The sequence below is a fragment of the Astatotilapia calliptera genome, chromosome 11, assembly GCF_964374335.1.
Source record: "Astatotilapia calliptera chromosome 11, fAstCal68.1, whole genome shotgun sequence".
NCBI lineage: Eukaryota > Metazoa > Chordata > Actinopteri > Cichliformes > Cichlidae > Astatotilapia > Astatotilapia calliptera.
The window spans coordinates 4,133,871-4,159,761 of NC_137432.1; the positions used below are offsets into that span (position 1 = coordinate 4,133,871).

General features: G+C 40.7%; 1 protein-coding gene across 6 annotated transcripts in view; it reads right to left on the reverse strand.

Annotated features, from left to right (window-relative positions):
• The window catches only part of tsnare1 (T-SNARE Domain Containing 1), a 269,581-nt gene that overhangs the window by 153,175 nt on the left and 90,515 nt on the right, over positions 1-25,891 (reverse strand). For all 6 annotated transcript variants that reach the window (XM_026184110.2, XM_026184107.2, XM_080307744.1 and 3 more), the window contains exons 3-4: positions 2,985-3,062; positions 1,443-1,512 (exon numbers count right to left, since the gene is read on the reverse strand). In XM_026184110.2, coding sequence (XP_026039895.1) covers positions 1,443-1,512; positions 2,985-3,062 — 148 coding nt within the window. The remainder of the gene's footprint in view (positions 1-1,442; positions 1,513-2,984; positions 3,063-25,891) is intronic.

Here is a 25,891-nt window from a genome sequence, read left to right on the forward strand (position 1 = left end):
TGTGTTTTCGTCACCTGCACGTCCTGGCTCTGCGTCCCCATTCATACACTGTATATATTTTGTCCTTGTAAATACCTCCCCCTCACTGTAAATAAACTGTCTTCACCGCAACTCTGCCTCCGTGCGTTCTGCTTCCTGGGTCCATCTGCATTTACCATAACAGAATTAGGTGAAAGTAAAATTATAATTTTACTTTCTTCCAGCATTTTTAACTTCCCTTTAACTATATTTTATAGCTGCAGTACCTAATGCCTTTCACAAAAAAACTTGATGTTCAGATAAGGCTTGTTGTTTAAAAGGCTCCTGACCACATACTACAGTATAACATACTCAATTCTTCAACATTGTGTGTTATTAAAAATGGAGAAATGGCTGACATTTGAGCCATGTTCTTGGTTTTTGCTTTTTTCAGATCAACACTTTCATGCTAACCTTACAAGTACTGCCTTTATTTAAAATGCATCTAAGTCAATAGAATCCCAGGAGGAAAACAACAGTTCAATAGGCATTTACAACAAAAATAACAGGTCAGTCAATAGCCCCTTGTCAAGAATGCTCCACATGGTGCCTGCTTTGTGTAATAAATGTACAAAAGATGTTCTTATTGTTAAATGTCAAAGTAAAGCGCTTTTTTTGTTTATTAGTTATGTAGAATATAAGAGTTGCAAAAAAATAAAGCAACAGTGTGGTCACAAAGAGGTCAAGAGGTATGTTGTTCGTTTTCACCGGATAATTGCTAATTAAAGCCTTTACCCCTTGCAGTGGCAGAAAACTTTAGAATCAGCAGACTGGCAAGGTGAAAGCATTGGCCAAAACCATAATGTCATTAAGCATGCTCTTTGTGAATGTGCCCATAATATGCAAAATGAATCACTTTGTGCCTAACTTTATCACTGGTGACAGCAGATAACTGTTGCATCCACAAAATATGCCAATCAAAACAGAAGCATCTAGATAATGAGCTCTAAAAGTTACATTTCTGACAAACTACAAAGCCTCTTGAACAAACAGTGAGAACAACTGAATAACACAAACCACCATACTGGATGCAATTTGCATCAGTCGGAGGCGCCGCATCAATACCGTGCAAGGAAAATGGGAAGTTGAAAATAAAAGCAGCCAAGCATTGTCAGTAAGTCTCCAAGGCGATCATAAAAAAGTGTTCAATAGAATTGATGACATGCCAGCAATCACAGTGGGATGTAATGCATTTTAAACAGATGCAATCATCTTAGATTGGACACTTTGTCATCAGTGTTGAATCTGGTAATTGCTGGCAGCTCAACTAAAAAAGAACAATCAATACATAAGAGGGTGGTGAAACAAAAAGAAAATAAGCACTTTTCTGGACAGCGGAGATAAATGTAACTCTTACACTGAAGTGGACCAGCAAGTATGTAGAATCAAAGTATGTGGTTTTATATGGCGTGAGTGCTACTCACAGACTCTGTCGGAGCTCTGCGGTATCTCTAGACGTTCCCAGTGACTGAAGATTTTTCTCTAGTGTGACCACTGGAGGAACAAATGGATGATACAAATGTTAAGAGGTGTATTCAGGCCTCACAAATACTCTTTCACACTTGATTTGAAAGAAAAACTTCGCTGAAATTTGAATCATTTCAACATCTATTCTGTCCCTGTTAAGTCTCTGTTAAGGTAGATAAAATGTCTTATCAAGATGAACCCAATCCTAAGCAAAAGTAGTTCACTTCAACTCTCACACTGTTTCCACACTTAGCTGTATTTTTAGATACCCTTAACTCAACTTTAAATCTGACCAAACCAAATTAACATTTTATCTTCAAATTAACAGAATTTAAACTGATTAAACTACTTAACCATTATTGAATTTTTCAGGATATTATTACTACTTGATCTGACCTCAATTCTAAATTAAACCCATAAAATTTTTTAACTTGATGTGTAAATTAGGTTGAAATAAAACCCAGCTACTAATCTTTCATCCTTAGTTTTAAAAGTACCACTTTTAAAACTCAAACCTAAAACCAAAATATAAATTTGCCTTAACTCAAATATAAATCTGTTGTTAGTTATAATCTTTAAATAACCTCAGACTAAACTTAGCATTAAATTAACCCAAAAAATATTATCAAAGCTAAAACACAGAGGATACAGTATGGCATTATCTCTCACTAAATGGAAACCAAGCTATAACTTTTATACCATATGCAGCATTTTCATATTTCAGTTCACATCTAATAAATAGTGAAATGGTAAATGGCCTGTATTTGTGTAGCGCTTTACTTAGTTCCTAAGGACCCCAAAGCTGTAGCCACAGCTGCCCTGGGGCGCACTGACAGAGGCGAGGCTGCCAGACACTGGCGCCACTGGGGCGCCTCTGACCAGTAGGCAACGGGTGAAGTGCCTTACCCAAGGACACAACGACCGAGACTGTCAGAGCCGGGGCTCGAACCGGCAACCTTCCGATTACAAGATGAAGTGCCAACTCTTGAGCCACGATCGCCCCAGTGATGGCCTTGATCTTAAATCCAGAATTAATGCCAAAGTAAACATGAAACTTATTTCAACCATGAATTCAAACATAGCTCTGAAATGAAAAGTTTCAGAAGAAATTGAAGTTAATTTCAATTTCCAAAACTACTCTGTAAAGTTTTGATCCTATCAGTATTCCAAGACACATTGACTAATCTTAAATTGGATTTTTATCCACAAACCTACTCTAATTTTAAAAACCAATGACCCCAATTCCAAATTTAAGCCATGCCAGTTTTAAATGTTACAATTTAACCCTAATATAGTCCTCATTGTAATTCTAACCTCTAATCTAATTTTATCTAATCTTAATATCGAAGCAATACATTTAACCCTAATCTCACAAAACTAGTGTGGCCTGATCTGTGTTCAGACATAGACATAGACTAATGGTAGAATTCATAACAGAGCACTACTAAAAATATACTTAGTCAGTAGTTTTTAAAATAAAGCACAGACACTCATTTTACCATTGGCGTTGATCTGGAAGATATTGGAGGAGGTCTCCTGAAACACATCTTGCAGTTCTGAGGGGCTGACCTGTGTGGCTTTAGAAAAAAAACAAAACATAATATGAGCACACACTTCTTAGCTCAGTGAAGCATGGAGCAGACAACATTGTAACAGCAGGAATGACAGCAATGAACCAAAAACCAAAACAATATCTAGGTTTGAACATTTCCACAAGAGTCTGTCTGTCCAGTGGGTTGGATTTTCTCATTGCCTCACTGTAGAACTGTGGCATCTGAGGTACTGGAACGGGTTTGTTTTTATCCCGCTTCTATGTTGTAATATATGCCAACACAACAGATGCACTTTTTTTTTGCCTCAACCAGAGCCACGGGACAAATGACAAGCAACAATGGCCTGAAGATGCCCCCCACGACTGGCTGGTAGAATGCCACATTCTTCAGATTTCATGAAAAAGAGCAACCAGTGCCTGATCTGAATTGGTTTGGTTGACAAGACTATTGTTGGTGACAACCAGAATATACCGTTAATAGGAATACAAAGGATTCATCAGTTGGACTTTGGCAAATGGCTGGTTATGTACTTAGCATTGAGAAACTGTTTAAAAATTCTTCATTATCAGTAGGACTTTTTTGAGACCAAGCTGACCTGTCAAAATGAGATCAACAAACAAATATAAAGAATTTAAAGAACTGTCACATTGAAGTTGAATTAATTAAGTAATGATATATCATTAAAGTGTGTTATAGTAGAGGAACTGACATTTGCATGAATTATAATAATAGACTGTACATTGTTATGATAGTGAATAGAATTGGAAAATGAATGGACATCAAAGACTGCAGGAGCCTCTTAGGTACAATCTAACTGCAGTGATGATGATAGTCTGGACAGGGAAAATGACATGGCACTAAGCCACAGGCTGGCTGTGGGAGTTGAGAGTCTGCTGTATAAGTTATATGGGCAGAGCTATTTTCCTTGTTCAAAAGCACATGTCATTGCAAATGACAGGGAGGGTTAATGGCCCGGTGCCATTACAGCAGGCTGAGATCAACATCACAACCTGCATAAGCTTCTCACGCCAGCCATTTCACCCATCCTTTTGTCAGATACTGCAGCCAGAAATGACTGCAATTGGCTTTTTTCCCTAGTGATATGGTCAAAATTATAGAGGTATAGAGAAAAGGTAGAGGTGTTAGAAAGCTCTAAAGTCAAAGGATAAGAGGAGCGGGGGATCAAATATTGGCATGAAATAAGGAGAGACATGCAGATAGAGGTGAAGTCAGAGACAAACCAAGGAAACAGATATTCATGGTGCGAACCAGAGCAAGAACTAGGAGACCTCCCTTTAGATCACAAGTCATTAACTGTACCCACTGAGCTACACTGACAAATCGTGCAGGCAATAACATGCTGGCATGTAGTCAATTGAGCAGTGTTACAAGATTCTGATACATTTGGAAATGGGTCATTTTTCAACTGAAAGACCCTTAATGCATTTTAATGTTAGCTCAGCAGACACACACATACACATCTTAACACAAGCATTGTCCACCTTGGCCCACAGTGGACTGCCCATAGAGTGGGTGACCAGTGCTGGCATGAAGTTTAGGGGCCCTATAGAAAGTATGCCTGCCCTCTGTCAACAGGAAGACTAGGGGAAGGGATACTGGGGGCACACTGCAAATGTACTGAGGGCAAATCATATAATACTGAGTAAACTGTGGAGCTAAGCACTGTACTCAGTTTTCAACAATGAGTGCAGTTTTAATTTATATCTGCAGTACAGCAGATATATAAACTTGTCTGGTCACGCAAATCCAAAATAATTGTGCTTGTTCAAAGTAGAATTGGTAGTTTGCAATGGTTTAAACACTAAAATGTATTCAGTCAGTGAGTGAAAACTGTCACAGTACAGTTACAAACAAATACTATCTGGCTTACCAAATAACACACCAAAAGTTATGCTAGTTATGTGTTTTTAATGAAAAGCAGTAGCAACTTAATAGAGTGGTCTGGAAAAAGTAAAGAGCACACTGAACCCCCTTTAGTGTCAATAACAGTTTTGTATAGTTTCGAAGACTTTTTAGAAATTCTGACAAATCCAAAAAGTTTGCAATTATTTTTCTTGTAACTGTTCATCAAAAGACAAACTCTGCAATGGCATCAGTGCTATTCATTGTCTAGTCCTTCTGCTGCTTCACCCATACCAGCTTCTAGTATTGCAGATCTTTGAATTTATCGAAGCTTCATACTCAGGTTGCCCTAGATGCCCTATTTTACAGCGTCAAAGAGAATAAGAGAATATACAATACAGGAGAGGTATCTAAGTACAGAGAACCTCAGTAACTAAACCTTCGTTCTGTCTCAAACAGCATGTTATTAATTTAAATTTATTAGAGTTACTTTATTAGTTTTATAGGCCTGTAGTACAGGTGTGTGAGGTAATTCAAGCCTTGATAGTGGTTCAATTTAGGGTCGTCATCAGTGTTTTTGTAATCATTTCATGCTTTTATTTTATAGCATATTTTAAAAATGCCTAAAGTTTCCAATATTTTGACTGTTTGGGTATAGTTTTTCTTTATTTTTACTCCTTTCTACATTGTAGATACATACTGAAGATATTAAATATATGAAGCAAAATATATGGAATTATGTAGCAAAGAAAAAAATTATTAAATAACTCTAAATATGTCCTATATTTTAGATTCCTCAAAGTAGCCACCCTTTGCTTTGTTCACAAACCCTTGGCCTTCTCTCAATGAGCTTCATAATGTAGTCACCTGAAATGGTTTTCACTTCACAGGTGTGCTTTGTCAGGGTTCATTTGTGGAATTTCTTACCTTCTTTATGGGGTTGGGACCATCAGTTGTGTGGCCAGAAGCCTATTTGACAACTGTTAGAATTCATACTATGGCAAGAACCAATCAGCTAAGTACAGAGAAATGACAGCCTATCATTACCCTAAGAACTGAAGGTCAGTCATCCTGGAAAATTGCTAAAACTTTGAATGTGTCCCCAATGTGTCCCTCGCAAAAACAATCAGGCGCTGTGATGAAACTTGCTCACATGAGGAGCGCCCCAGGAAAGGAAGACCAAGAGTCACCTCTGCTGCTGAGTATAAATTAATCCGAGTCACCAGATTTAGAAATGGCAAATTAACAGCAGCTCAGATTACAGGCCAGATAAATGGCACACAGAGTTCCAGTAGCAGCCTTGCTAGGAAACCACTACAAAGGAAAAGCAACAAGCAGAAGAGATTTGTTTGAGCCAAGAGTGGAATGGTCATAAGACCAGTTTCATTTCAATTTCAATTTTTTTATTTATACAGCACCAAATCACAACAACAGTCGCTCAAGGTGCTTTATATTGTAAGGTAGACCCTACAGTAACACATACAGAGAAAAACCCAACAATGACCCCTTATGAGCAAGCACTTAGGTGACAGTGGGAAGGAAAAACTCCCTTTTAACAGGAAGAAACCTCAGGCAGAACGACGCCCTACTGGGGTGAGAGAAGCAAGACAGGACAAAAGACATGCTGTGGAAGAGAGATTAATAACAAGTATGATTCAGTGCAGAGAGGTCTATTAACGCAAAGAAATACTCAATGCATCATGGGAATCCCCCAGCAGCCTGCACCTGTTGGAGCATAACTAAGGGAGGATTCAGGGTCACCTGGTCCAGCCCTAACTATATGCTTTAGCAAAAAGTAAAGTTTGAAGCCTAATCTTAAAAGTAGTGATAGTGTTTGCCTCCTGAATCCAAACTGGAAGCTGGTTTCACAGAAGAGGGGCCTGAAAACCGAAGGCTCTGGAATAATATTCTTGTCAGTTTTTATTCATATTTATGTTTAAAAAACATTGTTTTAGTGTGTTGAATAAATGTTTATCTTGTTTGGCTCGTGGCCTAAAGTGTGCCTTGAGTTTTGGCCCCCTGTGCAATTGAGTTTGACACCCCTGGCCTAAGGGAAGCATGTATAATGTAAACAGAATTGGTCCTAGCACTGAACCCTGTGGAACACCATGATTGACCTTAGTGTGTGAAGAGGTCTCTCCATTTAAATTAACAAATTGGAGTCTATTAAATAGATACAATAAAAACCACTACAGCGCATTACTTGTAATAACTACAGCATGCTCTAATTGCTGTAATAAGATATTAACCCTAACCCTATACACATATACATACATACATATATATATATATATATATATATATATATATATATATATATATATATATATATATATATGTATGTGTGTGTGTGTGTGTGTGTGTGTGTGTGTGTGTGTGTGTGTGTGTGTGTGTGTGTGTGTGTGTGTGTGTGTGTATATATATATGAATAGGATGAGGGACCTATGGATTCTTCGATACCCAACATCCACAATGACGGCGAAACAACTAGTAGCTCAGTGTTCCAACATTCGAAAGAAGGGACTGCTCTCACAGCTAGAGATTGACGAGGTACAACACAAATGCTACAGCAAGGAGGAGTCAGGACGCCAGGTCAGCCCCAAGTGCGATAGGAGAAGGATCGTTGAGTGCGAGAGGAACTGACCTGAAAAATAGGATCATGGCCAAGCTTGAAACCTGGATCCCCGTAGCCGGTTACCAAGATTACGTGAAGTACCCTAAGAAGGTCTGCTAGATGATGTTAATGCAGCACTACGGACAATACCTACAACCACGATTACCGACACTAACAAGCTGATCTACAATATAGCAGCAGTGATCAGTGAGATGCTTGGCTACAAGTTGAACAGCCACAAGGGGCAGTACCCTCCATGGAGAAGGAGACTAGAGGGCAAGATCAAAGTAGCACGGAGAGAGGTTAGCCAAATAACGGAGTTGCAGAAAGGTGCGACAAAGAAGGTGCATAAGAAATACAGCAAGCTGTCCATACCTGAGGCCTTGGAAACTGCCAAGCAAAGACTCATAGCCTTGGCCAGCCGCTTGAGGAGGTACACCAGAGAGATAGAAGGCAGGAGAATAAACCAGCTGTTCCCCACAGAACCGGCAAAGGTGTACTCTCAGTGGCAAGGGAACAATAATAATAAGAGAACAGCACCACCAAGGCTGGAGACGGAGCAATACTGGAAGAGCATATGGGAGAAGGACGCAACCCATAACGGCAATGCTCAGTGGCTAGTGGATCTGAGGGCAGACCACAGCGACCTCCCTGAACAGGGTCCAGTAACCATCACAGTAGCAGATATCCAAGAAAGGGTCTCCAGTATGAAGAGTTGGACAGCACCAGGGCCCGACATGGTTCACGCCTACTGGCTAAAGAAGCTGACTGCACTCCACAAGCGTCTGGCAGCACAAATGAACCAGCTGCTAGTTAACGAGAGACACCCGGAATGGCTAACCAAAGGTCGGACGGTCCTGATCCCCAAGAACCCCAAGAAGGGACCGGTCCCCTCCAACTACCGACCAATAACCTGTCTCAGTACTACATGGAAGCTTCTGTCGGGCATCATATCGGCTAAGATGAACAGGCACATGGGTCAATACATGAGCGGGACACAGAAAGGAATTGGCAAGAATACCAGAGGCGCAAAACACCAGCTACTGGTAGACAGAACAGTCAGCCGAGACTGCAAGACCAGACTGACCAACCTGTGCACTGCCTGGATTGATTACAAGAAGGCCTATGACTCAATGCCCCACAGCTGGATACTGGAATGCCTAGAATTGTACAAGATCAATGGGACCCTAAGAGCCTTCATCAGGAACTCAATGGGGATGTGGCGTACAACACTAGAGGCCAACTCCAAGCCCATAGCACAAGTCACCATCAAGTGCGGGATCTACCAAGGAGATGCTCTGTCCCCACTGCTGTTCTGCATAGGCCTGAACCCCCTCAGTGAGATCATTAACAAGACTGGCTACGGATACCGACTACGGAATGGAGCAGTTGTCAGCCACCTCCTGTACATGGATGACATCAAGCTGTATGCCAAGAGTGAACGAGACATCGATTCACTGATCCACACTACCAGGCTATACAGCAATGACATTGGAATGTCGTTCGGACTGGAGAAGTGTAGTCGGATGGTAACAAAGAGAGGGAAGGTAGTCAGAACTGAGGGGATTGAACTAGCAGAAGGCAACATTGCAGACATAGAGGACAGTTACAAGTACCTGGGGATCCCGCAAGCGAATGGGAACCATGAAGAGGCCGCTTGAAAAGCTGCAACCACCAAGTACCTGCAGAGGGTCAGGCAAGTCCTGAGGAGTCAGCTGAATGGTAAGAACAAGATCCGGGCCATCAACACGTACGCCCTGCCCGTGATCAGGTACCCTGCTGGGGTAATAGGCTGGCCAAAGGAAGAGATAGAAGCCACTGACATAAAGACAAGAAAGCTCCTTACCATGCATGGAGGGTTTCACCCCAAGTCCAGCACCCTGAGGCTGTGCGCTAAGCGGAAGGAAGGGGGCCGGGGACTGGTGAGTGTCAGCACCACAGTCCAGGATGAGACAACGAACATCCAAGAATACATTGGAAAGATGGCCCCAACTGACCGAGTGCTCAGTGAATACCTCAGGCAGCAGAAACCCAAGAAAGAGGAGGGAGACGAGGAACCATCATGGAAGGACAGGCCCCTGCACGGTATGTACCACCGGCAGATAGAGGAGGTGGCTGATATCCAGAAATCCTACCAGTGGCTGGACAAAGCTGGACTGAAAGACAGCACAGAGGCACTAATCATGGCAGCACAAGAACAAGCTCTGAGCACAAGATCCATAGAGGCTATCACACCAGGCAAGACCCCAGGTGCAGGCTGTGTAAAGATGCCCCAGAGACAATCCAGCACATAACAGCAGGGTGCAAGATGCTAGCAGGCAAGGCATACATGGAACGCCATTACCAAGTGGCCGGCATAGTGTACAGGAACATCTGTGCCGAGTATAACCTGGAAGTCCCGAGGTCAAAATGGGAGATGCCCCCAAGGGTGGTGGAGAATGACCGAGCTAAGATCCTGTGGGACTTCCAGATACAGACGGACAAAATGGTGGTTGCTAACCAACCGGACATAGTGGTGGTAGACACACAGAAGAAGACGGCCTTAGTGATCGATGTAGCGGTTCCGAATGACAGCAATATGAGGAAGAAGGAACACGAGAAGCTGGAGAAATACCAAGGGCTCAGAGAAGAGCTCGAGAGGATGTGGAGGGTGAAGGTAACGGTGGTCCCCGTGGTAATCTGAGCACTAGGTGCGGTGACTCCCAAGCTAGGCGAGTGGCTCCAGCAGATCCCGGGAATAACATCGGAGATCTCTGTCCAGAAGAGCGCGGTCCTGGGAACAGCTAAGATACTGCGCAGGACCCTCAAGCTCCCAGGCCTCTGGTAGAGGACCCGAGCTTGAAGGATAAACCGCCCGCAGGGGCGTGCTGGGTGGTTTTTTATTTTATTTTATTTTTTAAATATATATATATACACACACAAAATTAGCAGAAAGAAAAAGTAGAAAGAGTCAGAAACAGACAGGGAAAGAACACAGAGGGAGACAGATATATGAACAGCCAGAAAGAACACAGTGTTCTTTCATCAGTGGTAATTCATTACTTGTAATTAATTTTGTGTTATTTATACAATATGGAGTTAATCTGGTATTTTGTGAAGCAGTACTCTACCTTTTTCATATTTACAGCAGAGTTAAAAAAAAGCCCACCTATCTTATCCATATGAATAGATAAAAGTACATAAGGAGAACTTGGGTCCTTCCACTTTTCCATTTTCCTACTTTCCCCCCCAAAAATGAGCTTTTACTTTTTATGACTTGCTCACAGATTTGTTTTAACAAAAACTTATATTTTTTACATTTATTTCTCTTTTCTATATGGATTTGCATATTAACAGATGCCCTTATCTGTTACCGAACTCTTCCTCATTCCCTGCTTTGAAAGAAACATAATATAATATATTAGTATATTATATTAGCATAATATATTAATATTAGAACACACACTTAAGATTCAAGAGGCCATCCTTCCAAAACATGATAGCACAAAAAAGAACAAAACTAACCTGTGTAAACTAAATTCAAGTAAGCAAAAAACATTAGCTTAATGTTAGTGTTAGATTAATGGGAGCAAGTCAATATGGAGATTCTCATAATTACTTTGAACATGTTCTCATGTTTTTGCAGTGTTTATTTCCTCACCTTTAAGCTGCTTATTTTTTAATGAGTAACCCCAGTCTGTGGAAAAAAATGAAGTTACACCATAGCTCAATGTATTTTATTTAAATAAAAGTGATAAAACCCAGAGCAAGAATGACAGGCCTTGGTCATTTAAATAACACACAAAATTGATTAAAATAATTTAACAGTATTTTGTGAGTCCTACCCTTTTGGTAGGACTCCTGATTCCCCCCTCTGCATTGGGGTGTGCCCCAAGGATCTATCCTTGGGCCATCACTCTTCTGGCTGTGTTCACTCCCTCTTGGCACGATATTTTGAAAACATAAAGTATCTTTTCACTTGTATGCTGATGATTGTCAGCTTTATTTATCTTTTAGCCACCATACTTCTCCCTGTCAATCTTTACTTGACTGTCTCAGTGACGTTAAACTGTGGATGGCAAATAACTTTTTAAATTTTAATGATCATAAAATGGAAGCAATTTTATTTGGCCCGCATTGCTCTATTGTTTCTCCAGATGCAGATTTCAGTGTTTTGACCTACCATCTGAAAAGTTCAATTGTAAATCTTGGTGTGAATTTTGATTCCGCACTTACCTTTGTTGGTCATGTAAATGGGGTGGTAAAATCAGCTTTTTTATCAACTCAGACACCTATCGAAGGTCAAGCCTTTTCTTTCCAAATGTAATTTGGAAACTGTTATTCATGCCTTTATTACCTCACGTTTGGACTATTGCAATTCCCTTTTAATTGGGGTTGGGTACCCTGACGCTTGCAATTAGTGCAAAATGCGGCAACACGTTTTTTAACTGGTAGAATGAAATTTGACCGCATCACTCCGGTTCTGGCTTCACTACATTGGCTTTCTATTGTTTTTAGGATCCGTTTTAAAGTCCTTTTATTAGTTTTTAAATCTTTAAACCGTCTGGCCCGTGTTTATTTATCCAATTTGTTGAAGCCTCATGTTCTTACCAAGGTTATTATCGTTAACGAAAACTAACGACATAACGAAAACTAGAAGTGAAAATTTTTTTTCGTTAACGGAAATAAAAATATAAACAAAAAAAGGAAAACTAACTAAAACTGTAATGAGTGTTCACAAAACTAACTAAAATTAACTGAATTTATAGCAAAAATGTGTTTAGTTTTCATTGATGTGTGCGTGTCATACAATAGGCAAGGGTAAAAATGAAGTTTAGTTTCCAGATTTTTTTCTTGCCGTCTAATTATGCCAGCAGGTGGCAGTACGTTAGTCAAGTCGTCTGTGTTGCTGCTCCGTCCTCGCGCAGAATCTTGTCAGGAAAAGTCGGAAGAAAGCGCCAGAGTCCAATTTGGGATTACTTTGAATATGACTGTGTTTTGGATAAAGCAAGTAGACACTTGCTTTATCCAAAACACAGTCATATTCAGTCATATTCAAAGTAATGGAAAGTAGTGGAAAGAGACAAATGAGGGACATTTCTAAAGGGAAAAAAATCCCACAAACCTTAAAGTGCACTTGAAAAGCTCGCACAAGAAGGCTAACCTAGCTTACCTTGAGAAGGTAAGGGAGCACACTCAACCCTCATCCCAGAAAACAGAAGCTAACCCCAGGCAAGGCAGAGTGATGCATCCCGAGACAACAGGATGGGGACATCTACATAACTGTGTGAGTCAATTGCCTTCAAAAGGTTTATCAATTCACTTGAACCAAAATTACGAACACCCGGTGCTGCAAGAGTTAATAGTCTCATTGGGGCCAAGATATACATTTTATAGTTGCCTGGTATCAATGGTTGTTCATCTGCCTTTATTTATTTATTCATTTATTTATTTAAAGAACCCATAGGTGGGAATGTGAGTTGTCTGTCTCTGCGTGTTAGCCCTGCAACAGACAGGCGACCTGTCCAGGGTGCAGGGTATGGTAGCTGGAATAGCAACATACCCAAGGATAAGCAGAAGAGAATGACTGACATGATGAAACTGGGATTTTGTTACACTTAATTATTGCAAACACGTGCAAACACGACTAAAGCTATAACTGAAACTAATCAAAACTAAACTGAAACTAAGGATTTAAAAAAAAAAAAAAACTAAACTAGCAAACAATTGGTAAAAACTAATTAAAACTGATATAAAATTGAAAATCTGAAGTCAAAACTAAATAAAAATAAAAACTAATGAAAATTGCAAAACTATTAAAACCCTGGTTCTCACTCGCTCGCTCCGTTCAGCCGATCAATTGCTGCTGTCAGTCCTTAAGTCGCGGCTGAAACTCAGAGGAGATCGAGCTTTCTCAATTGCGGCTCCGATGCTTTGGAACAACCTTCCCCTTCATATTAGACAAACGTTTTCAGTGCAGTTCTTTAAGTCCAGATTGAAAATCTGTTTTTATTCACTGGCTTTTAACTCGGCGGGAAACTTACATGCCTCCTGTTATTTTATACTATATTTTGCTTTTCTTTGTTTTTGCGTTGTTCAGCACTTTGGTTTTAAAGTGCTAAGATGATGATGATGATGATAGTATTTCTGCTCAGGAGGAATACTACTTTTTGCATTCTTCTTGATGTTTATTAGTAGTTGGAAGACACTGACATAATGACACTAACAATTGCTATAAAATACAGACAAGAATGTCACTCAAAAGAAAAAAAACTCAAATCAACTCAAATCCTATCAGAAAGTTCATCTCTTTTAAAAATATGAACTTGTAACTTTCACTCTTAGTTATTTTACCAATAAAATCATATGAGCTCCTAAGGAATCCATCAGCATTGACTTTTTTCAGCCCCCCTCAAAATGATTGAAAAATAGGGGTCAATACCAAAAGCTCCATTAAAGTAACAAAATCACCAATACTTAAACCAGTGCAGGACTCCTGCGGTTGTTGCCTCCCTATATATATGTGTGTGTGTGTGTGTGTGTGTGTGTGTATGTATGTAGCTCATACTACCCATTCACTAAATGAGCCACAGTTAGTTTCATTTGAATGAAGTTCAGCTAAATAAGATCTGATGCCTACTCTGGGTTATTGCTTCCATACAAGCAGCAAATGAAATGCAAAAATTATGCATTTTGGCAAGATTTCTCTTTGGATTAATTTGGTTAAACATATAGCAAGTTGTGGAAGTGCTGGGATTTATTTTTTATCACAGTGTATTGTGGAGAGGTTTTGGAGGTAGACTGTTACTCTCATAATATTAGGCATTACAGAGAGAGGCCCCTTCTCTAAGGAATATGAAGGGGAGGGTTGCTAGTGGAGGCCTCAGGTACATACATTTGTGAGCCTGACTCTGTTAGAAAAAAAAAGTTGTAAATTTCTGGGTTAGAGGAGCTCTTCCCCCTTTTCTTATCCTCTTTATGCAGGTCTGATGGAGGGTAAGAGGTGGTTGCCATGGTGATGGGCGAAGTGGCGTCTCCAAATAAGGAGATGCCCAGAAAGCTGCAGAAGAAACTGAAGTCTGAGCCAACATCAGGCATACCCATATGGAAAAGAAATAGTAAAAACCTATATGTGATTTACTCATGAAAGTGGCCACTTTCTCATTACTTTCATACATTGTTTTAGTAAGTATCTAAAACATACAAGTTTCATTATATAATTTTTCAAGGGATCTTATATCTGTTTTTACTCTTGTATGCTTTTCATACAAGTTTCACACAAGACAGATACAAATTTTATAAGATTTATATATATCTTTTCCATATGGGTAAGGCCACCCTAAACTGTTTTGACCAATCACCTTAGTGTCCTGTTTATCACACATAATATATTCTTCGGATGACTGACCGTAACGATATCCCTGCGATGTGGACGATGCAACCACGAGTAGTAACATCCCAAGCAGTATTTAGGAATAGGAAGTGGTAATATCTTATCCACCAGGGGGAGGCGCATTCATTTACAGGCTTTCTACGCAATTGCACTCCAATTGTGCACCAGTATGTATGTGTGTGCAATTCTGCCAGAAATATGTGGCGCTTTGGTCTAAACGTTTCAAGTGATTATTTAAAGTAAGTGAAAGCTACTGTAGGAGAGAACCATGAAACTCTGGGATTGTGCTTAAAACTACTGGTAAGTGCCCATTTATGAGTTCCAAATAAATTAACACTCATAGGGGCAAATATCACAGTCCTGCCTGCTTACTCAAGCAGTCTGCTGTTTAGTATGTCACTTTTGTGGTCCATTTTAATACTCTGGTTCAAAGATTTTGCGTTGTGAAAGAGGCACTCCAAATCCCACTAAACACTGAACATTGGATAGACATGTGGATCATGTCTATATAGGGTCTGTTGGTCCATGACCAATTCTGGACAACTACATGACGTCTAAACTAGTTCCACAATTTAGACGTCCAACCGTGACCCAACTTGGAAGTGAATATGATGTTCAATGCTTTAACTTTGAACAAAATTTTTTGGATGTCGTTTATACATGATTAATAAATGTAACATTTTTTAATTTACAGATATTGTTACGCCCCACTTAATGAACGGAGTGTCGACTGGAGTGAGGGGTAACACAAAGTGAAAGGGAACACATGGTTTTTATCAATATGATACATATGAATATGGATTATGTATAAACAACTATTATGTGTTAGACTGATTTATTCAGTACATGTTGATAATTTTTGGTTATTTTACATTTTCCTGTTTTTCTTTAACTAATTTTTTTTAGTTGATCAACTTATTTGTTTTAAACCAGGTTAAAAAATGTCATTTATTAAAATGTGTTGAAATATTATTGAAATCCCTGTTAAAATGTAAAACAAAAATGTTTTAAGTATTTAGAAAACTTACTTAAAATTACTTAAAAGAGAATTTGCGTTACATATGGTTCATTTTTAAAAGTATCCTGTTTTAGTGTGAAAAGCTTTGCAAGAGAAATGAGTGTGAGTGTGATTGTGATCGGTAACCTACTCTGAGAGAAGTTGCAATGGAAAGTACTAGAAGTTGTGCAAGTGTGTATGAACTATGGACTATCTGCTCAACAGTCTTCGTCGATGCATGCATTCTGCAAACTGTCTGTGACAAGCTGGGGTCATTTCTGCTCCAAATCGACTGAGCAGCTGCTCACTTTTGTTTTAGCTCAAGAGCCCACGCCATCTTGTAGATGTCCATGATCACTCTGCATTCCTTCACACGTAACTGTTTCTGCACAGAAAACGTGCCCTCCACCCCCTGAAAACATTGAATTACAGAGCTTATACATTTGGAAGCATTACAAAAAAGATGTCTAAAATGAGCCCAAGTTTGACTTTGAAAGACATCCACAACAGCCATATTTCGACCATAAATAGCCCGTACACAGAGGTCCTACCAACGACAACACTCTATGTTTAGCAGATGCTGAATTAAAGAAATTGCCTAGCGTTACAAAACAACCAGTCGACCAAAATTGAAAGTCCAAAAATGACTTATAAAAGACTTCACACCAACGTCACTTTGCGCCGTGGGACGCAACAATGGGTGTATGTCCCACCAGTAAGTGTCCAGCCTACAGTTTTTATTTATTTAGTTATAGGTGGATAAACTCCTTGAGCAACTACACTGAAAAATGGGAATTGGCAGAATTTTTAATTTGCACAAATGAATTTAGTTAATGCCACACAAGTCTTTCATGTTTTGTTTATTTACATTATTGAATAAAGTACCATTTACTTAATTATAAACAATACTGAAACTACTAATTTTTCTTGCATTGATATAAAATGACTAAATTAGTATACTAAAACCATTGTAATCATATTTGACCACCAACGGAAATGATGTAATATATTCAAAGAGAGCAACTAAATATGATTGGATAATCACATAGGCGCGGCCTTTTGACAACAACATTATTTAAGGAGAGCGCAATTGATTGCCAGATTCTGGAAGACTGTTAAGCCACATGCAACCTTTGGCTCTGAGTGTCATGGTCCTGTCATGGTCATGTGACCCAGTATTCTGAGTTTCTTGATGTTTTTGTTATTCCTTTCAGTCTAGTTTCATTTCAGTTTATCTAGTTACATTCTGTCATGCCTAGGTTACAGTTTTAATTCATGATTTATCAAGCTCCCCATTTGTCTCATCCCTGTGTGAAGTTTTTCTGTGTTAAGTCTTTGTGTGTTTATCTGTCATGTTTCATGTCCAAGTTTTCTTTGTTGGTCTAGTTCGAGTCATGTCTGGGTCTCGTTATGTATCCCGTTTTATTTTGAAGGATCCTTGTGTTTTTTGTTTATTGTATTTAACTTCACGTCCCCTGTCCTGTCATTATGTTAATTGTTGTCGGCTGTTTTCCCCATGTGATTCCGCTTCCCCTGATCATTCCTTAAGTGTACTTAATCCGTGTGTTTCTGCTCAGTCGGTGTCAGATCGTCTGCATTGGTGCATCATATCTTTATTCTCTTTCCCCCTCCTGCCCCCCCCCCCCCCTTTCTTAAATAGATAACTATCATATCTGACATCATATCTCACAGTACAATAATATTGAACGCGTTGCATTGTTGTACTTTGTCATGTTTCTCAGGTCTTTGTCTGAATTTCTTATGAACATTACTTGTCATGTTCTCATGTTGTTGCTAAGGATTGTCTTATTGCACTGGAGTCACACTGGGTTAAATATTTACACTTGGGTTTTAAGGGGTATTTATTATTTTCTTCTTTATTTTATTTACGGGTTGTACGGAAGCCCCAAACGCAATTTCATTGTTCTCTGACAATGACAATAAATAAATGAAATGAAATGTTATCCTCATCTCATCTTTTCATAGGTTCCGTTATTGTGTCACGGTTTCATAGCCTGCCTAGTTACTCTGTGTTCATAGTTTTTTCATAGTTCTTTCACAGAGTGTCATAGTCTTTTGTTTACACAGTGTTCTTAGTCTTTCTAGTTTTTCCAGTTTCAGTGTTCTCTAGTGTTTTTGTCATGCCATCAGCCACAATAAAGGCTCGCTTTATTTTTGGAAACCTAGTTCTGTCTCCACCGTGTCTGCATCTGGGTCTACCTCCTCTTCACACCGGCGTACCCCACCGTGACACTGAGTTAGTAGGCATAGTGAGAAGGTAAGTGAATTAAATACATTTGTTTTACTTGGGGAGGTTTTCACAGAATTATTTTGTTGCGTGCTGTATAAAAAGTAATCTGTAATGCATTTCATACAGCATGCACCAAAGTGCACATGTTGTTTTTTCCTTTTTTTTTTTTTTTTTCTTTTACACTGCTAGCTAAATGAAATCAAATCACTTTTATTGAAATCAATAAAAGTGATTGGTGTTGGTATTAGCTACATGGCTATAGCTGAAAAATAGTCTAACAAAGTGCACATAGTCGGGAGAAATCAGCTGTTATCGGTCGGATTTGGAATGTGGTAGAGAACACTGGGGTTTTTAGTGGCTTAACAAGCTCCTAGAACGTCACAGAGATGCACACACACATGCATCAACACTACAATGAGCGGGTGGAGGGAGGTTTGGAGTCTTCTCTCACCCCCATTCTCTGCGACCTGCTGGAGCGGGGGGGCTAGGAGGAGGAGTTGGCCGTCCGACTGCGGTCTGGAGTGTGGGGCCTCCCTGCTGCTGCGGAGTCGGGGCGGTCTGCCTCCCCCCACCGCAGGGAAAAGGGTAACACCACCTGGGTCTGGGGGCAGTTCCCCCCCTCCAGGGACAAGGGTACCTAGACCCGGGGCTTAGAGTACGCTTGGGGAGTGTGATCGTGTGTACAGCGTCTCTTTATGTCTGTCTCCACGTTGGTTGAGTGTGGAGTAAGTGTATATGAGAGCATGAGGGTGGGAATGGATGTTTGTATATGTGTGTGCCTGTATTTCTGTGTCTATATGTCAGGTTGGGTGTCAGGCGCCACCTCTCTGGGGACATCTTAGGCCCTCCAAGGTATGGAGGCCTATCTCCCCCTACCACCACTTCCCCTGCCAGTGGCGGACTCCCTCAGACATCGGTGCGTTGGAGGTTCTTTGTGTCCGGGGATGGGCGTCCAGGTACACACCGGCTCACTCCTTGGCGGCCGCTTATCGGGGCCTGGAGCCTGGGGCTTGCTCAGGCCACTTCGGAGGTGGGGTGCCCCCGGCCTCTCGGCCTGGGGCTCGGTCACTCAGGCACGGCTGGCTGCCGGCGGAGCTCACGGGCGCGTCACTGCAACTCCCCCTGGCTTCTGCTCCGCGGCTGCTGAGTGAGCCCTCATCTGGGACTCTCCTCAGCTCTTTCTGGGACAGTGGCGCGGCTGTCCCTCTGTTTGATCTCCTCCATACCTGCTTCATGCCCTGGAGGACGGGGCTGTGGCCCCCCCACACCCTCTAGCAGATCATTAAAAATAAAATGGTAAATGGCCTGTATTTATATAGCGCTTTACTAGTCCCTAAGGACCCCAAAGCGCTTTACATATCCAGTCATCCACCCATTCACGCACACATTCACACACTGGTGATGGCAAGCTACATTGTAGCCACAGCTACCCACCATTACATGAAGGAACCTTTTAAAAAACAAAAAACAAACGCGTCCATGCTCACAGGTGTACACACGGGTGATCACACCCACAAACTACACCCTTTTTGGCTCCTACCTCAAAGCACACTGTGTTCTGTTGATCTTATGTGCTGCACAATAATGTTTAATATTTAGTATTTACTGTCATATTCCCATATATCATTGTGATGTTGTTTATTCTATTACTCTTGTTCTCTTCTGCTTGTTTTCTTTTCTCTTTCTCAGCAGGTGACCCAGGTGATTGATATATGCTTTTTTTTTCTTCTTTTTTTTTCTTTTTCTGCTCATTCTGTTGTTTTTTGCCCTTCTCCCCCGTCCCTCTTCTCAGCTGTTTCTCTTTCCCTCTTTCTTTCTCCCCTTCTTTCCCCCAGTCAAGTCTGTCCCATATTCAGTAAGTGGAAATAAAATAAACAAACAAAAAAAAAAAAAAATAGAACGTCACAGAGAGAGCGACATAGTGTTTGTGTTACACTGCTAGTCATCGCTACAGCGGCTAATTGCTGTAACCGTCAGAGTTTAGCAAGCTGGGATCGCCACTGTGCGATATGTTAATTCTGGTGGCTAACACACACACAAGTCATAACAAGAATCCGTCCACACGTACACAGGTATTTTTGAAAACAGAGATTTCCCATTTTAATTAAAAAAAATTAAAATCCCATCCACGCCGCAGTTTCAAAAAAAATATCTCCGTCCACATGTAAACTCCAATGCTGTCAAGAACAGTGTAGAATGTTGGTTAATCAGAAGTCTAGAAGCCTGGGAGTGGAAGGAGTAAACAGTTTTGTATACTCACAAAACTTTGAATTAATTTTGAAAAGTTTTTGTGTTTTTCTAGAAAGGCAGCTAATTTTGTGTTACCTTTTGAAATGATGAAGGCATTTGAAATGTTAATAACTAAAGACCAGGGCTCGCAAAATTGCTAGCCCGACGTCCCGGAGCTGGGCTATATGATAACCCAACGGGCGGGGCTGAGATAGATTTTGGTCGCCCGACTGGAGATATCGCTAGCTACGGGGCGCCGGGCTAGTGATTTTGTGAGCCCTGAAGACAGTATTTTGGATTTTGTGTCTCTGGCTCTCATGGCCAGGTTCACAACGCTGTGAAATACGACTGGTGTAGACTCACAACTGGGGAATACACAAAATGCATACAGAAATTTAATAAAAAACAAAATGTTTTCGCAACACGGACTACGAAGTTGTCGTAGGTATTTAATAATGGATTGGATTTATATAGCGCTTTTCAAGGCACCTAAAGCGCTTTACAATGCCATTATTCATTCACTCTCACACACTGGTGGAGGCAAGCTACGGTTGTAGCTACAGCTGCCCTGGGGCAGACTGACAGAAGCGAGGCTGCCATATCGCGCCATTGGCCCCTCTGGCCAACACCAGTAGGCGGTAGGGTAAAGTGTCTTGCCCAAGGACACAACAACCAGGACAGAGAGCCCGGGGATCGAACCGGCAACCTTCCGGTTACAGATACGCTTCCCAACCCCTTGAGCCACAGTCGCCCCGTTTAGGTTGTGAGAGCGTCTGTGTTGAATGTATAAGTTCACTCTGACACCTCTGTCTTTCTAAATGGAGGCACAGTGACTGTGTATGTATATGTAAGTGTGTAAAAACTGCAAACAGTAAGATTAACAGCAACAGTATTTTGTCAATATCCGCTACTGTAGAAATTCATCTCATGTAGACGTAAGCGTGACGTCTAAAAAGGCGTTGTGTGAAAATCGCAGTTTTCAGTGATTCAAAATCCCGTTTATGTGTGGACGAAAGACCCAAATGCACAGAAAAAGCTGCGTTTTCAAGTGGGTGTGTGTGTGTGTGTGTGTGGCCTTAGACTTGGGTTTAAGAACCTTTGCCCATGAATGCCAAAGCATCTGTCGTAGTCATTGTCGTAGGTGAAGTGCCACTTACTTAATTATTATCTTATTCAAGCCCAACTAATACAGATATCTACAAACAGATACATTTGTTCAATGGTCAATTGCTCCCAGCATCCCAAGAAAAGCATGGTCAATAAACAGTGGTCCTAATTGTCTAATTAAGTTTTGGATTGTGAATTTTCCAATACTGTCCAAACAAAAGTTACAACCTTTTTTGTCTTTTTTTTTTTTTTTTAACTTTGTGTGGATCATATGGGAGCTGCTTCTCCAAACATTATGTATAAGTAAGCAAAAGATTGGCACTTTAATGTTCTGCTTGTCCGAAATAACTTTTTTCAGTAAAACTTAATGTTGTTTGTGATGGTGGCATTTTTTACTTTTATGATTACACATATGTCTGGAAAATGAGGTTATATTCTTGTTATGTGCAATAACATCAATGTTATTGTAAACCTAGATTAATAAAGAAACAAACAATTCTTTAATGTTGGCTTCCAATTTTAAGCACCTATGAATGTAAGAGTGATGACAGATTTGTGTCAGGGGTTAAGTTTATATGTGTGTGTGTGTGTGTGTGTGTGTGTGTGTGTGTGTGTGTGTGTGTGTGTGTGTGTGTGTGTGTGTGTGTGTGTGTGTGTGTGTGTGTCAGATAGATGGAGATAGATCGATCTCTGAATCTGACGTAATCCTCTGGATATTCAATGATGTGCTATGTGCAGAGGTGTTTTTTTTTTTCTGTTCTCAAACTGATCTCCCTGTTGGAGCTCAGTCTGGGGGGAATTATTTTTTTCTCCTTATCTTTCCTCATGTGGTGCATTTTTCCATTGTTATACCCCCCTGACCTGTCTTCCCCATGTGATGTTTTTGTGTAATGTATGTATGGTCGGAGGGTAAGATGGCGCTGCCATTGCGTGCAATAGATCGGCAGCCTTAACATGAAATTTCCCCTTGTGGGACTAATAAAGGTATATCATATCAAATAAAGTCCATACAAAAGGGTGGTCCCCTAAGCACAGCATATTTGCCTAAGCAGTATTACAAGGAAAATTTCTGTGTTTTAGAACCAGTTGAATATATACTTGATGCTGAAAAGAAACACAGTTTCCAATATGTCCCATTACTGAAATTGTTACAGCAGCTGTTGAGTCGAACAGGTGTTGTTGATGAAGTTGTGAAATGCCATAAAAAAACAGGCGGGCACAGACTCTACTGGGTCATATCATTGCAGGTCTTCAAGTGATGGTTCCCTATTTAAGGAAAACTTTTTCCTTTCTGGAGAAAAGCTAAGGATTTTCCTACGTTTTTATGTGGATGACTTTGAAGTCTGTAACCCCCTTGGTACCTCATGAAAGAAACACAAGCTTTGTGCCATTTATTGGGTTTTGACTAACTTGCCTTCAGGATCTCATTCCTCCTTATGTTCCATCTACTTGTCAGTGTTGTTCAAAACCACTGACGTTGAAACCTATGGTTATGACAAAATATTGGAACCTCTTCTACAGGATCTGAAAACTCTTGAAGGACATGGCGTTTACGTTCCACTATTAGGAGAGTCAGTCAAAGGTACAGTCGTAAGTGTAATTGCAGATAACCTTGGAGCACACAGTGTTGCAGGATTTATGCAAAGTTTTTCTGTAGAATACTATTGCAGATTTTGAACAGGGAAGAGCAGTGATATTCAGCTGTATTCTGTAGCGTCTGGTGCTTTCACGCTAAGAAGCAAAGAGCTTCACCAGGTCCATGTCAAACAAGCCCAAGATACAGGTACAGGCTGTTGTGGAGTGAAAAGAGAATGTGTCTTCACCAAAAATCTGTCCCACTTTCATGTCATATTTGGTTATCCGCCTGATCTTAATCATGTTTTTGAGGGTATAATCCCAGTAGAGTTGGGTCATTGCTTGACAGTTCTTATATCAAATTAGTTTTTCCCTTTAGCCGAATTGAACAATTCGATTCTGAAGTTCCCCTACAAATGGGAAGATAAGACAAACAGACCTCATGTAGTGTCACAAACTTTCTCTAGCACCAAAACAGTTGTAGGAAATGCGCATGAGAACTGGGGCTTGCTCCGGTTCTTGCCTTTTTTAGTTGGATCACTTGTGCCTGAAGATGGGCCTGCATGGCTTGTTCTCATGACTCTGATGGATATCACAGAACTTGTCGTGTCTCCTGTGCATAGTGATGACTCTCTGGCTTTCTTGGAAAGCACAATTATAGAGCACAGACAGAGATGCCAGGCACTGTTTCCTGATGTTAAGCTACTACCAAAACACCATTATTTGGAGCATTATCCACAGATGATTAGGTTTTTTTTGGTCCAGTTGTTTGGCTGTGGACAATGCGTTTCGAGGCCAAACACAGCTTTTCCAAGCAGGTCATCAGACACACAAGCTGCTTTAAGAATGTGCCTTTCTCCTTAGCCTCAAAGCATCAGATGATAGCTTACCATCTAAGCTCCCCATCTCTTGGCAAGACTGAACTTGAGGTCTCAGTTGTATCAACTTTTCCAGTGGATTTGCTTAAAGAGGAAATGGCTAGAGTCATTAGGCAAACGTTTCCTGACATTCTAGAGGTCAACCTTGCACAGTGTGTGACAATAAAGGGCATAACTTCAGGGGCGATCGTGGCTCAAGAGTTGTGTGTTCGTCTTGTAATCGGAAGGTTGCCAGTCTCGGTCGTTGTGTCCTTGGGCAAGACACTTCACCTACCGCCTACTGGTGTTGGCCAGAGGGGCTGATGGCGCGATATGGCAGCCTCGCTTCTGTCAGTCTGGCCTACAACTGTAGCTTGCCTCCACCAGTGTGTGAATGTGAGAGTGAATGAATAGTGGAATTGTAAAGCTCCTGAAAGGTGTCCTGAAAAGCGCTATATAAATCCAATCTATTATTATTATTCATTATTATAACTTATAGGAAGGGAATGGTACTGGCCCACAGGGCAGCTGGTGGGTTGCCAGAATTCTGTGAAATAAACCAGCTGCATTGTAAACCGGAGCATATTCTACATTGTCAGAGAGCTTGGTGGCTGGTACAGGGAGCACTTTCACTTCGTGAACTCCTTGACACTTATCCACTGGTTGACTACAAGATCGGATCGGTCCGCATGGTGACTTTAAAAAGGCATATAGAAATAAACGGTGTGCAAATAAGTGTAATAAGTTCAGTCACATGTATTTCATTAGATACATTCTTTCTTTTCTTTTTTTACATCTGACCTTTTATAACTGACTGCTATGTATGAGTAACTGTATGAAGACTAAACTGAAATTATTGTTTCTGGGTGTCTGATGTAATGTTTTTTGTTTTTTTTTTGTCTACAGAGTAACTGCTTAAAATGGGGGCCCCTTATGATCCCAAAGATCATCTTGACTGATGGAACCTGTCAAAGGCTCACTCTCTCCAATGGACCACCTGAATCAATTGAGGATCTCATCGTTGAAGTCAAGAGACAGTGTGGCCTTCAGGGCAATTTCAGACTTCAGTTTATGGATTCCTTGTTTGGGAATGAGTTCTTTGTGGCACTGAGACAGAGGGACTCTTAAAGTTATTGACATGTCAAGACCCACCACTATGCAGCATGAGGATTATATCATTCCTGATCCTGTCCAGGGCTCCAAAGCCCTCAGCTGTTCCTCTGTTAACAATTCTTCGTACCTGTCTGGTGGATCTGTGGACACGGATGTGTTGTCATCAAGTGAGTCAACAAGCTCACGGTCTTCTTGGCCTGCTGTCTTTTATGTGCCCAAGTGTTCAAATTACAACTTCAGCAGGAAAAAATTGCATACAATCAGAATGGAACTGCACTTATTCCAGATCCCAAGTTGAAGTCAGCCATCCTTGACGGTTTGGTGCAGGAAATTGTGAAGTATAAAGTGTATGTCATTTTTTTCCCCCATTTTCAGGAAGGAACCATGAGATTGTTTTTGTTTGCTCAGTTGTTGGGATTTATTTTTATCTGTAAGGCTAATATCTTGTAATTGGGATCACACATGTGTTTTATTGTTTACCGCACAGTGGAAGTAGACTGTTACTCTGATACCAACAGACACAAGACTAAGGCTACGTTCACACTGCAGGCGAAAGCACATCAAATCCGATTTTTATTTATTTATTTTTTGACCCTATGCGACCCATATCCGATCATGCTATGACAGTGTGAACGGCACAAATCCGATATTTTCAAATCCGATCTGGGTCACTTTCGTATGTGGTACTGAATCCGATACATATCCGATGTTTTAGAAAGCGACTGCTGTTTGAACGGTCATGTCGCATTAAATCCGTCTTTTACGTCACTGGCACAAGACAGACGCTAATTATCAGCGCCGGAGAAGACGACGTGAACGCTTCCTGGCCATTCAGTGTAGATGTCAGTGAAACTGTTGGGAAGACAACGTGAACA